Source organism: Pristis pectinata, chromosome 27 (genome assembly GCF_009764475.1).
Source record: "Pristis pectinata isolate sPriPec2 chromosome 27, sPriPec2.1.pri, whole genome shotgun sequence".
Taxonomy (NCBI): Eukaryota; Metazoa; Chordata; class Chondrichthyes; order Rhinopristiformes; family Pristidae; genus Pristis; species Pristis pectinata.
In genome coordinates, this window is record NC_067431.1 from 22,329,200 (window position 1) to 22,344,094 (window position 14,895).

The following is a 14,895-nucleotide window of genomic DNA, read 5'->3' on the forward strand; positions in this document are numbered from 1 at the left end:
CAGACTGGCTGTGGAACTTTGAATTGCCCTCTTTCATTAGATATTATAGCATCTTACAGGATAAGTACTTCAGGGAACTGGATTAATGATTTTAAATCCCACCATTGCTTAGGAATCTTTAAATGAAAATAAATTAATCTGGAACAAAATGTTATGGTTAAAAATGGTGGCTTTGAAACTGCCAGATTAATGTAAAAATCCAACTAGTTCAACTAGTAGAACAACAAGATGGCGCCAGAGTGTGGTGACTTGTTGCAAGCTGCTCTCTGCGGTTCAGTTGTGTTCTTCAGGGAACGAAATCTGTCATCTTTGCGTAGCCTGGTATAAATGTAACTCCTGTCCCACAGTAAAGTGTTTCACTCTTAATTACCCTCGCAAGGGCAGTTAGGGATGTGATTTGTGCCAATGACTCCACATCCTGTGAATGACGATGTAATCATGATTTTATCACATGAGTTCCTAGAGAGAGTCCAACCAAAGTCTGGATGTCCAACCAAAGTTGTGGATGTTTTCAGGGGGGGCTCCAGAACATAAGATGGTCTCTAATTGAATGGGAAAATCTAAAGGAATCTCTTTACCCACAAAATGGACAGAAGAGGGAGAACATAAAAGAAACCAAGGGGTGAGATAAAGGGTGTGAAAGGACTCCTTTAGAGCACAATCACAATGTGAATTTCCTTCTGTAAATACCATACAACAAATTCAATCTATACAAAATGAATTTTATAGCACTCGTCAGAATCAGAATTGTAACAGTAGGAGGCTATTCAATCCTCTGTTAGCTCTCTGAAGGCCCCTTTTGCCATATCCTTTCATTTTCAAGAATTTATCCATTTTCCTTTAAAGACTTTTGCTTTCGCCTATGAATTCCAACAGGGTAATCCATACCTGAATACGCTTTCCTCTCTTTCTTCAAGGAAACCTAAGCTCTCTACCTTTCTGTTTTGCTGAAGACCTCAAGCAGCCATGTCTGAATCCTGTAAAATATGATTTTTCGTAAGTGAGTGTATCAACTAGCTGGAGGAGGATCTCATGTTGACACCAATGGTTGCAATACATCTCGAGGACGACAAGGTTGTATGTTATGTGTCCATTCCTGCCTCGGGCCATGTAGACGGGTATGGAAGCTATGAAAATAGCCTGTGTATCTCCTATACATTAACATAGTGGAGAGAAAGCTACAAGTAGAGCCTGAAGATGCAAGGGAATCCATTGTTTTCTGATCAATATCTCCTTCAAAATTCATGGTACACGTGTGCTTATTTCCCAAATTACGAATTTCCAACTGGGCGATGCAGTTGTTTCGTAAATTAGACTGGGCACATCCTTTCTTGATTAAAGTGCTGTCATTGGGAGGCTTGAGTGTGGGGTTGGACTCCAGCTGCTTGGTCAAATTGATGTGCATTTGCTACAAATGCTCACTGTAGCCTGCATCTTAGAAGCGCGACTTCTTGCGGGGATAAAAATTTAAAGCCTTGTAAACTGAATTGCAGTTAATAGCATTTTCTAAAGTTCAGTGGGTAGATTGGCTCCTGAGTGTGATTCTAAGCTGTTTGAAGTTTTTTTTGTTATTCAATGTCTGGCTGGTTTAGAATTAGTTCATTCTAACCACATATCAGTAAGGTCACTTAAGTAAGCACCCTTAGTGTAGTCTACTATCCATTGACTTTAACAAAACAATGAACGTAGAAGGTTTAAATTTGTCTTTGATTTTCCCCAAAGACACATCAGTTCGTCCAGGCTAGTGGTTTACAATGTTTTCTTTAGCATAACCCCATCTAAACACTGACATTTCGTTTTGTGTGATGTAGGCAATAAATCATAAATAGGCACTACACTGCTCATTAAACATCTTTGTCACCTCAGATTAGGTCCCAACACCAAGGTTGGGAGCCACTGTTCTATGCTCTGCAGAGGATGGTATTTCCAATAATCAGTTTCAGAGTTAAACTTCTGAACTGTTTTCGACAGATGTGCCCTGACTCCAATCTCTTAACATGCTTTCCCGTGTTTTATTAATTTTCCCTTACACCACAAATAATGTTAAGAAATTGAGGTGAGGTTGCCAATTTTGTGCTTTCTTCCATGTCCCAAACTGTACCCAGATTGTGCTGAGCACATTGTAGCATAGAGACACATTACCATTCAAGTGGAATGTCAAGTTCATATATTTGAGGATATTTCACAAAATGCAACAACATCCTTGTATCCCTTCATACAAGCATTTAAAGATGTTCCCTAAAATATCAATGTTGCAATATCCATAGTGTTAATTCAAAACTGGAAGGTCAGAAATTTAACAAGATCTTTAGGGTGGCAGTGAGTTCTTGAAAATGTTCAACCACAGGTAGTTCCTTTTATTAATCATGATGTACAGTGGTCATACAGTAACTGGGTTTGGGTAATATCGAGTAGAGGAAGATAAGATCTCTGCACAATCCATTTAAGAGAAAGTGGACCATATTGTAAAAGACTGTATTACTAGAACATTGACTGCTTCAGATGAGCATTAGTTGGTACCAATTAACTTTGCATTTGAGCTGAAGTCAAGCTAAGATGGATTTAATTAGGGCCTCTTTTTAATATATAGATTCCTTGCAAATCCAAAGGAATCCAGAGGGAAAAGCTTAATGGAAAAGGAACAAAATCCCAATGAACAAGAATCCATGTTCATAACCTGTCTGTAGGTTTAATTTATTTTAAGGTGTTTGCTGCAATTTCTTAATTAAGCACGTTAAAATTTAGGCTGGTTTACAACCCCTCTGAGATGAAAATAACCTTTCTCAGAGACTTCTACGTCTCGACAAATATAAATTTTCACGACTAAACAGAACCATTTACAGGTGCAGGAACTGAGTTGTTCTTTTTGTTTAAAAATCTGACATCCTGGGATAATTTCGGATCTAGATTGTACTTGGAGAATGTTTAGCTGGTAAACTGAAGCTTTGTTTAACCTGGGCTATCCCTTTAACTGCAGATTATGCTTAAGAAACGGTGGTGTAATTAAGATTCTGGACCCATTTGTTGGGGAATTTCTGCACATAGGCAGATGCTTGTTTTTAAAAAACTGCTGGTTTTGTCTTTGCAGAGAGACCAGGTCATGAGTCATAAACATCAGTTGGACGTGACTTATTTTTCTTTAGGATGTAAATAATGACGGCACTTTGAAGTGGGATATTGGCTTTCTGGAAGGTGCAGATCATGGTGCAAGAATTTTCATTACTAGACCCTGTCCCATTTGTTTTAAAATAATAAGCCACATTCGTTTGACTGCAGAAGATTCTCCTTTGCATCTCTGATAACTGTTGAAAGCTTAAAAAGTTGACTTGCCTTTGCCAAATCCCTTGCAGGATCAGTAACGTGCCTCTCCTGAGCCAACCATTCTTCCCTCCTCATTGAGTATATTCTCTCCCATTTGCCTGTCATATCCCTTCCGTTACCACTTGTATACTCTCCCTTGTGCTCCCTTTCCCATCATTGCCTTACCAGCTGTTTTTTCTGTCATTCTGTATCTAGTTCGCTGTCAGTTGGTGGGTGAGATTGCCTTTGCCTTTGTCCTCTTGCTTTGTGGCTCTCAGTGTCTTCTCTGCTTGCTACTGGAATCTGTACCAGACACTTTATGACCTTGTCATTGTACTGTCCTCCTTTGCTCTTCACTCTTGCTGTTCTGCCTCCTCTCAAATCCTTCTCACAACCTTTTTCCTCTCTTTACAGTTCTCTGACTGCAACTTAGCACAGGCAGCATACAAAACTGTATTATATTACAATTGGTAGCACTGCCTTGACCTTGTTTCAGGTAGCAACTACTCTCCATAAGTGGATGATTTTATAGGGAGACAGAGCAGGGTTGTCACCCTTAGACAAAGAACATCCCCTTACTCCAGACCTTCTGAGACTTGCAATAATGGGGCCTCCAACCATGAAAGTGTTGAAAGTTACCTGGGTTTTCCAACTATCCTTGACAAGTGTCTAGTTCATTTAATGAGCGGTTGTTTCTATTGAACATGTTTTGAGAGTAATCGCAAAAAAATCTTAATTAATGCTAACACTGAAACATTCCAGATACTGAAAATGAGATGAGGGACTAAATTAGGAGGAGCAGATTGTAGTGTTCTCATTGCTTTAATCCTCAAATTGCACCACATTTTTATGAAAGATATGGATGAAATAATGTTGTCTACTTTAACTCTGCCACCAGTTTGATATGTGGTGTAAACTTCAGCAAGTTAACAATTCAATGTTGCTTAATCAGTGCTAGTGTTAATGTCATCAAAAATCAAACTGCTGGAGGAATTCAGCAGGTCAGGCAGCATCTATGGAGGGAAATGGACAGTGAACATTTTGGGTCGAGACCCTTCATCTGGTCCAAATGTCAACTGTCCATTTCCCTCCTCAGACGATGAATTCCTCCAGCAATTTGCTTTTTGCTCCAGATTCCAGCATTGTGTTTCCAAGGTGTTAATGTCGATGGAAGTCATTACCCCATTAGCAGGACATTCGTTTTAGAGTGTGTAGCATCTGGGTTTGAGTTCTGCTCCAGAGACTTGAGTGCAATAGTCTAGGCTGTTGGAGCCTGGAGTTGCTGTTAAATCAAGCACTAGTCTGATATTTTTAATGGATCCCATGACATTATTTTGAAATGCAGTGAGAGAGATGAGCCCTATGTTAATCCTCCAATCAATATTAACAAAATGAGACAGAGTAGCTTATCACATTGGGAGCTTGCTGTGTGCAAATTTGTTTTGTTGTGTTCCCTGTGTTCCAATAGTGAGTACACTGAATGATGTGCTGTTATTGTGTGAAGAGCTTTGGGGGGACATCCTGTAGGGCAAACTATAGGTGCAATTCTTCCTCAACAAAGATAACAGATTGGCAGTAAAATATGGTATCCATGGAAATAAAGCAGAGGTTGTTAGCAAAGGCTTCAATGTTAGCTTGCTGGTTTATATTTGAAAAGCTGTTGGATTAGTGTGGAGACTACAAGAAATTACTCCTCGATAACCGTTGACCTCTTATTTTAGGAAAAAAAACAAGCTAAATATAGTCTCCCTTTGTGGCTCAGTTGATGAAAATGCCCTGTAAACCCAGAAGTCCTGGTTCTGCAGTCTATGTTGACTTGCCAGATTAAATTTTAGAATAACAAAAAGGAGTACAAATTGGCTTTTATTATTTCTGGGCCAGGTTAGGGATAATCAGCCATGGTTGTCACCACTGCATACTATCTGGTACTCACATTGGGTTGGGGGCAGTGGGTAGCACCCTTGTGTAAATATAGAGGGAGACTCCAGCTCTCTACTCTCAATAAACAATCTGCTGGAGGAACTCAGCGGGTGGAGCAGCATTTGGGGGGAAGGAAATATGGGCGTCTTGGGTCAAAACCCTGCATCAGGATTGATGCAGGGTCTCAACCTGAAATGTTAACCATTCCTCTCCCCCAACAGATGCTGCTCGACCCACTGAGTTCCTCCAGTGCTCTGTGCGTTACTCCAGATTCCAGTATCTGTAGTCTCTTGTATCTTACTACTGTCACCTTGGCTGTTCCAAAAATGAGAGGTCAACTGTTATCCAGGAGTAGCTCCGGTAATCAGACAGCATTTTAATAGCAATGGCTCATGTATAAACTGGCAAGTTAACACAGTCAGGCTTAGCTGGGGTGAAATCCCGGATCACATTACTTGTTGACATTTATTATCTGGGCTTGGCTTAAATGATTTTCTTTCCACAAGTACTAAGGATGGCCAGCGTCCATTAGAAAGTACTTTAGTAAGGAATTGGGGGTCTTCTGGAGGAGAAGGCGAAAGCCCCTTGCATGATCATTGTCATTATGCAATGGTCCATTGCTGTTCTGTAAATGATGCTAAATATAATGAAAATTAAATATGCAATACTGTAATGTGTACATTTATAGATATTTACACACAAATGTATACATCACATTTCCACAGTTTAAATGTTGATGCTAAACTTACAGTAATGTAAAAGTGCTGGTAGTGTAAAACCATATTGCACTCTTTGTAGGAAATAGTGGCCACACTAGGGCTACACATGCCAGAAATCAGCGATAATCAAGGAGCGGTATTTAACAATCATTTCTATTGCTCATGTATTTTCCGTTAGTCCAGTGGAACATATGATTGGTTGTGACCCAAGATGAGGAATTAAACAGATAAAAAATATTTCTGTGGCTTGTATTTACAGTTTCTTTTGGAGATATCTTGGTGGATTTTGTCTTTTAAATTCTATGTTGCAAGTGTAGAGAATTTGCGTACCTGTTGAGTTACTTGACTCTCAAACGTCACTGCTGACCTGTGGGTATTTGGACACAGGCCTCGAATGATCTGACTAATTGAACATGTGATGAGGAAAGGCAGGTACAAATGGGAAGTTACCTTGCATACGCTACAATTGTTGTTAAGTCTCAAACCAGCCATATGGCTTTCGACTTCAATACTCTACACACCTGCCCTTCTGTTCCGCACTGTAAACTGCCACGTGTTTAAAAAATGGAGAAAGAAAAGTTTTCTTCCATCTTGAAGAGTTCTTCTGCTGTCACTTAAGCAGCGATATGTCATCTGCAAAGTCATCGTGCTCACGGCGAAGGCAACGGAAACAGCGCCACTGAAAGACCATCAGGCACAAGGGCAGCATGAAGAGAGCGCAGATGGCCGCCATCACATACGCAATTGTCATCAGCGTTGACTCGTCCGTCTGTGGAATGTTGTAGCCACAGTCCTCCATGTTTGTACTGAAGAAGGGACCCTCCACCGTGGCTGAGCGGAACTCATCGTGCACTGAAAGCAAAGGGTTAGGGAAAAGATTAGCCTCCAAGCTGGAGGTTTGTCCTGTGTAATCCTTTATGTGGGTTAGTCTACTGTTTGCCTCTTTACATTCTGCTGGTGTTCAAATTCGTCCATGGGCTCGACCCTCCCATGCTCTGTAATTTGCAGCCCCACAACACCCAAAGGTAACTGCACTCCTGTAAACTCTGACTCCTTGATCACACCTCAGTTTAATCACTCCACCACTGGTAGCCATTTCTTTGGCTGTCTTCGTTCTCTCGTAATTTAAGACCCTGTTTACAACCTACCTCTTTGTAGGCACCATCTCCTCGTGTGACTCAATACCAGTGTTGATGGCACTCCTGTGAAGTAACGGCATGTTTGGTTGTCAGAGGCGCTATCTAAGTGAACTCTGGAACGGGGGAACGTCTCTCTTACAGAAGGGCTTGGGTCTGAGGCTGACGATTGTTCTTGAAAGGATGCTCACTAAATCATTCCCTGGAACGAGGTTAGTGCTATTGGAATAGTGTGACCTAATTTAAAATGTTACATAATGACTTGAAGCATTCTGTGTAAGTTGGATGGTATTGTCAGTTTCCTGATAAATGTAGAGTTGGATTGACAGCTCTCTAGCTAGAGTGAGATAGGCAGGAAGATTCAATTTTCAATGTTAAGACAGCAAAAGCCAGACCCTTGGTGCAGTGACTATGAAGGACCAGGTCTTGTTGGCTCAGCTCCCACCCCACGAACCCCTCCACCCCAAATCCCAGTGGCACAGCTAGTAGAGCCACTGTCTCACAGATCCAGAGACCCCAGGTTCAATCCTGCTGTCTACGTGGAGTTTACACATTCTCTCTGTGACCATGTGGGTCTCCTCCAGTTGCCTCGCTTTCCTCCCACATTCCCAAAGCTGTATGGTCTAGTAGGTTAATTGGTCACTCTAAGTTGCCCCTAGTGTGTAGGTGAGTGGTAGAACATGGGGGGAGTTGAAGAGAATGTGGGGAGAATTTTTTATAAAACGAGATTAATGTAGGAGACACGAAAGACTGCAGAAGGTGGAAATCTGGAGCAACACACAAAATGCTGGAGGAACTCCGCAAGTCGGGCAGCATCTATGGAGGGAAATGAACAGTTGACGTTTTGGGCCGAGACCCTTCATCAGGACTGGAAAGGAAGAGGGCAGAAGCAAAAGGGTGGGGGGAGGGGGAGGGGGAGGTGGACAAGCAGAGCAGGAAACGCCACCAACGCAGTCTTCAACGTAGTGGAGAAAGAGTTGGGGAGCGTTACCGGTGTAGGTTTGAAACATGGATTGTTCCACATAGCCAACGGAAAGGCAGGCATAGCTGAGACCCATGCGAGTGGCCTGGCTACACCTTTGGTCTGGAGAAGGTGGGAGGAGCTGAAAGAGAAGTTGTGAAGGGTGAGTACCAGTTCTGCCAGATGGAGGAGGCTGGTGTGGTGGAGGGGAACTGGTTAGATTTGTGGATCTTGGGTAGGAGGTAGAAATAGGCAGTGTGGGGTTGGGGAACAATGAGGTTGGAGGCTGTGGAGGGGAGATCTCTGGAGGTGATGAGGTTGGTGATGGCGTAGGAGACAGTGGCCTGATGCTTCTCAGTGAGGTCCAGGTTCAGGGGTAAGTAAGAGGAGATATCTGAGAGCTGCCGTCTGGTCTCCGAAAGATAGAGGTCAAGCTGCCAGACTACAACAGCACCGCCCTTGTCTGTGGGTTTGAGAGTGAGGTTGGGATTTAGTGCGGAGAGAGTGGAGGGCAGCGTGTTCAGAGGGGTGAGGTTGGAATAGGTGAGGGGAGTGGTTTAGTCGAGACGGTTCATGTCCCATCAGCGGTTAGAGATGAAAAGATCCAGAGCGGGCAGAAGGCCAGAGCGGGGCTTAAGGGAAAATCCTTGCCAAAGATGTAGGCCTGGAGATGGAAGAAGAGCTTGGCGTCATGCCGGGCGCAGAACTCGTTAAGGTGCGGGCGCAGGGGGATGAAGGTAAGGCCCCTGCTGAGGACGCAACGTTCCGCCTCAGAGAGGGGAAGGTCGCAGGGGATAGTGAAGAATCGGCAGGGGTTGGAGGTCAGGGGTTAGAGGGTCGGAGGAGGGTTGAGGTGGGTTTAGTGTAAATGGGTGGTTGGTGATCAGTGCAGACTGGTGATGGGCCGAAGGGCCTGTATCTCTCTCTGACACCACTCAGAGTCTCTCTCAGCCATCCTGGTCTGGCTGCAGAGGGTGTAACTTGCTATGCTAAAGCATCTGTGCCTCCAGTGGTTGCATTGAGTGGCAGCAGGGACCAATGTTGCATTGAGGAAGTCCTGCCCCAACAATACCACTAAAAACTCTCACAGCTGGCAAAGGCCTGTGTCCAGCTTTTGCTGCCTGTCAAAGTGGATGTTCATTCCATTGTTCTTAAATATCACTGCCATTCAGTAATGTTTATCCTGTAATTAATTATAACATTTTAATCTTTAAATTTTCAAACTAAAAGCTTAATTAAAATATTGAACTAAAGCAAGAGTAACTGTTATACATGGAAACTTGCTTCCCCTTGCCTCCTAATCACATTGGGCTGTCAGCTCCTGTGCCAGGTCTGATCTTGTGTAAATGCTGAGGAATTTCAACAATGTTGAGTGTTTGGAATCCATGAGCGAGTCCATGGTTTCCACATTCAACTGGGCGTGACTGCAAGTCCCAGGCTTAGTCATACAGTTACACAGCATGGAAACAGGCCCTTAGGCCCAACTCGTCCGTGCTGACCAAGGTGCCTTCCTGAGCTAGTCCCATTTGGCCTGTATCCTGCTAAACCTTTCATATCTATGAACATGCCCAAATTTCTTTTAAATGTAATTGTACCCGCCTCTACTGCTTCCTCTGGCAGCTGCTTCCATATACCCACCACTCTCTGTGTGGAAAAACTTGCTCCTCAGGTCCCCTTTAAATTTTTCCCCTTTCACTTTAAACCTTTGTCCTCTAGCTTCAGACTCCCCTAACCTGGGAAAAATGCATGTGACCATTCCCCTTGTCTATGTCCATCCAAAGGTCAATCCTCGGCCTCCTTTGATCCAGGGAAAACAGTTCCAGTCTCTCGTAATAACTCAAGCTCTCCAGTCCCGGCAATATCATTGTGAATCTTTTCTGCACCCTGTCTATCTTAATCACATCCTTCCTATGGTAATGACAACCAGACGGTGCACAGTATTAGAGGTGCACTCTTACCAATGTCTTGTACAGCTGTAACATGACGTCCTAACTCTTGTACTGACTGCCCCGTTCAATGAAGGCAAATGTGCCATCTGCTGCCTTCACCCCTATTCTGTACCTGTGCCACTTTCAGGGAAGTGAGGGGATGTGGACTTGCTGACATGCTGTTGGATGAACGCTGGTTGATTCATTCAGAACAGCCAAAGTTAGCCAATGAGACCCAGCCCATTAGCTACAGGCCCCCTTGGTTAAATAAGGGAACATCAGACTGATTACCATCTTGGGTATAGTCTCAATCAAGGATACTTTGGAGTTTGAACTGAATTAATTAGTCTGAAACCAACCTGGGTTTATCAAATCAAGGCAATCTAAAAAGAGGTATATCAAGAACGATGGTTGGACCAAGAGGTCCAAACCTGCCTCACAGCTCCAGCAATCCGGGTCCAATCCTGACCTCGTGTGCTGTCTGTGTGGAGTTTAGATAGTCTCCCTATGACTGCATGGATTTCCTCTGGGTGCTCGAGTTTCCTCCTGCATCCTAAAGATGTGCGGGTCGGTAGGTTAATTGGCTGCTGTAAATTGCCCCTCGTGTGTAGGTGAGTGGTAGAATCCAGGACAAATCGATGGGAAGGTGAGGAGAATAAAATGAGATTCATGTGAATGCGTGTGTGATGGTTGACATGGAGTCGGTGGGCTGAAGGGCCCTGCTGAGTGACTGTGACTCTGACTAGTGGCAGTGAGACTGAACCCAACAAAGTCAGGAGATGTACCGTGAGTCCTTGCTGTTGGCCAAATCTGCCTATCCAAAGTTGTGCCCATTGCAGCATAATCCTCCATCAGTGGAAATGTTGCCCAAGTAACCATTGTACACATAGTGCAAAGCTATTCTGCAAAGGAAAGGATTGTTCTCATTCTCCTCTTGTTTGATGCAAGAGAGACTAAGAAATGAGAAGATCTGGATGATTCTCAGCCCGGAGATGATTAATAGCCCTGCAAACAAGCCCACGGTTGCCAAACAGTTAATTCTTCGGGACTGGTTACTGTTGACCATTTCTCTTTGTCCTCATTGCCCTCTTCCTCTGCCACTGTCATTCCTTCGGCCCCACATTCAGGTTCTTATTCAACTGAGGCAACAGCTGGTGGTTTACATACTGCGACCCTAAGTTCACTCCTGTCCTCGTTCAAGCCCTTGTCATACAAGCAGGAGAGCTATGCCATTATCTGGATGAGTCATGCTATTTAATCAGCTATTTTAATACCAGAACTGTTTTTTTAAATGTTCTACTCATTCATTAGCTGAGTATCTGAAGTACGATGAACTTTAAGGTTGAATCCAGGACCTTTTTGAGCATCTACAGAACACTGCAGGAGGTAAAAAACATATTACAAGGGATTGAAGCAAAAACAAACCACTGGGGGAGCTCAGCAGATCAGGCAGCATTTGTAGAAGCAGAGGCAGAGTCGACACTTTGGGTCGAGAGTGTAGAGGGGAGATGGACAGTATAAAGAGGTGAGGGGGAGGGACTAGGCAGACGGTAAGTGGAACCAGGTGAGGAGTGGTATGATGGGCAGAGGGACCCTGATGGGAAAAGAGTGGAGTTAGAGACAGAGGTCGGGAAGGTGATAAGTGGAGACACAAGAGGCTGCAGATTCTGGAATCTGGTAAGTAAGGAAGGCGGTAAGTGGAACCAGATAAGGGAGGGATGTTGGGCAGATGCAAACAGTGGGGGGAGAGCATAGGAGACCCAGTGGGTTAAATGTGTGTGTGATGGAGGGAGGGGAAGGGGAAAAGAAACTGGGTAACAGGGGGCTGATGGGGTGGGCGTGGTTGAAGGGAGGGAAAGGGGGGTGAGGGAACCTGGGTGGATCGGAAGAGAAAGGAACACAAGGGTGTGCGTTACCTGAAACTGGAAAGTTCATTTTTCGTATCAGTGGGCGGAATATGAGGTGCTTGGCCTCACCCTGGCAGTGAAGGAGACTGAGGCCAGACAAGTCAGCACGGGGACAGGGAGGGCAGTTGAAATGGCCTGCATCCAGCAACTCAAGGTGGCCATTGTGGATAGAGCACAGAGTGCTCAGCAAAGCAGTCACCTAGTCTGCACTTCGTCTTGTTGATGTGGAGGAGGCCACATCATGAACCACCTAATGCAACAGACCAGGTTGGAGGAGGTGCATGTGACTCACCTGGAAGGGCTGTTTTACGTCTCTGGGAGGTGGTGTAGGGACAGGTATTGCACCTCCTATGGTTGCAAGGGGAAATGCCAGGGGTCAGGGTGGGGAGGAATGAGTGAACCAGAGACTTGTGGAGAGAGTGGTTCCATTGGAAAGCAGACAGTGGTGGAGAGGGGAAGACGAGACTAGCGGTGGGATCGCCTAGTAGTTGGAGGAAATGACAAAGAATGATGTACTGGATGTGGAGGCTGATGGGTAAAGGGTAAGGACTAAGGGAACTATCTCAACTATCCCCCAGATGAGGGGTGGGTGAGAGCAGAAGTGTGGGAAATGGAGGAGATGCAGGCGAGGGCTCCATCTACGAAATGTTTCCTGAAAAAAGGAGGACATTTTAGATCTCCTGGAACGGAAAGTCTCATCTTGAGAGCAGATGTGGCAGTGATCGAGAAGCGGTAGGTGTGGCTGGGGCCCATGTGAGTGCTCATGGCTACACCTTTGATTTGTAGAAAGTCAGAGGAATCGAAAGAGAAGGGTAAGAACAAATTAGTAGAGGGGAACTGGTTGGATCTGTGCTCCAGAAAGAAGTGGAGGGCCCCAGGACCTTCCACGTGGGGGGGGTGTAGGTGTATAGGGACTGGACGTCCATGGTGAAGATGAGGCGGTGGGGACCAGGGAATTGGAAGTTGTCAGAATGGTGGAGGGTATGTGAGGTGTCCTGTATGTAGATGGGAAGGGATTGGTCAATGGGGGCAAGATAGAGTCAAGGTATCAAGAAGCAAAGTCAGTGGAGCATGAGCAGGGCAAGTAACAATGGGCCTACCAGGATAGACCTGCTTCTGGATCTTGGGTAAGAGATGGAAGGAGGCAGTGTGGGCTTGGGGCACTATCAGTTTGGAAGCTGTGCAGGGGAGATCTCCTGAAGTGATAAGATCTGTGATGGTCTGGGAGGCAGTGGCCTGGAGTTCAGTGGTGGAGTCATGGTCCAGGGGTTGGTATGAGGACATGTCTGAGAGCTGCCCTCAAGCTTCTGCAAGGGATTGAAATTTGCCTGAGGTTCACATGCAATATCTATGTGATGTGCTAGCATGTGTGTTGCTCAAATTCTGTTCCATTTGTAGCCCAAGTAATATTGAATGGGGACCCCTTGGAGTATTATACACAGTTCTGGTTGCCATACTACAGGAAGGATATGGTAGTAATAGAGCGAGCACAGAAGAGAATCACCAGGATGTTGCCTGGAATGGAGGGCTGCAGTTATAAGGAGAGATTGGGTTTATTCTCACTGGAGCATAGTAGGCTGAGGGGTGACCTTATAGAGGTTTGTAAAATTATGACGGGCAGAGACAGGACAGACAGAAAGAATCTCTTGCCCAGGGCAGGGGAGTCTCGAACTAAAGGGCACAGGTTTAAGATGAGAGGGGAAAAATTTAAAGGATGTTTTTTAAACACAGATTGTGGTGGTTATCTGGAACAAGCTTCCATAGGAGATGGCAGAGGCAGATACAATTACAACATTTAAAAGGCTTTTGGACAGGTACTTGCGTAGATAAGGTGTAGCGTGATATGGGCCTAATGCGGGCAAATGGGATTAGCATAGATGGGCATCATAGTTAGCATGGGCATGGTGGACTGGTGCCAGGCAAATGGTAGAAATTGTTCTATCCCTCTGTGTTCTTTTGTTTAACAGAACATTGTTTAGATTAATTTACCAGCTTATCATTCAGTATGTGAGTGAGAGACACCGCCTGACAGTTTTCACTCAAGGAATCAAAGCTCAGAAGCCAAGTCCAATGCACAAGTGCTATGTATCGCATTTAGTAAATACGAGCATGGATGCAAACATAGGAACAAAACAAACTGTCTGACAGCCGGCAGTTCCTTAAGCAGTTCCTGTTCAATTTGTTTCTGACTTCTGCATGCTCGGTCAAACATGAACCTGGGGCTCAGATCCCAGTGCACCTGACCTCCTGCTTCCCCAGGTGATTCACCATCGAGTTCCCTGCAGAAGGGGGAGGGGGTGGGTTGTATACACTTTGTGTCCAGCCAGAGGAGCCTCACTTTTGACCCTCTGCAAAAAGGTTTTCAAATTCTTTATTTTAGTGTCTTCAATTACTTTTTGACCATTTTACAGACTATCAGATACATTTAAATACTATCTTATCCTTTGCCCATGGGGGAACAGGACCCCTGAGATCTGTCAGCTGAAGCCTACTTGCTGAACAGAGCCTGCAGAACACTTCAGGTGTTCCGAGCCAACTCATCTGGCCCTCTGCAAGTAGAAAAGTTGGTTTCAACAGGCAGGCAGCGGGGTCAGTGAGTCTGGTCAATGGGCATAATCTGTAATGCAAGACACAGAAGAGTAGGCTGTTTGGCTCCTCAAGCCTGGTCTACTATTCAATAATTTTCTATACTGTTATAAGACTCCCTAATACGATAAGATGGATTCTTGACCTCACAATCTACCTCGTTTATGGCTTTGCACCTTATTGTCTGCCTGCACTGCACTTTCTCTGTAACTGTAACACTTTATTCTGCATTCTGTTATTGCTTTTCCCTTGTACTACCTCAATGCACTGATGTGATGAAATTATCTGTATGGATGGCATGCAAAACAATGTCTTTCACTGTTCATCAGTACATGTAACAATAATAAACCAATTTACCAAATTTCTTTCCTATACTAGCTCCATATTCCTTAACATCCAAAACACTGTCGATCTCTTTTTTGAATACCCAGTGACTAA

The 14,895-nt window shown here is 44.5% G+C and overlaps 1 protein-coding gene across 1 annotated transcript in view; it reads right to left on the minus strand.

Moving 5' to 3' along the window:
• Nucleotides 1-2,150: 2,150 nt before the first annotated feature.
• The window catches only part of bace1 (beta-secretase 1), a 105,148-nt gene continuing 92,403 nt past the window's right edge, over nt 2,151-14,895 (minus strand). Inside the window, exon 9 of the mRNA XM_052039831.1 lies at nt 2,151-6,791. Within this exon, the coding sequence (XP_051895791.1) occupies nt 6,550-6,791 (242 nt within the window). The 3' untranslated portion in view covers nt 2,151-6,549. The remainder of the gene's footprint in view (nt 6,792-14,895) is intronic.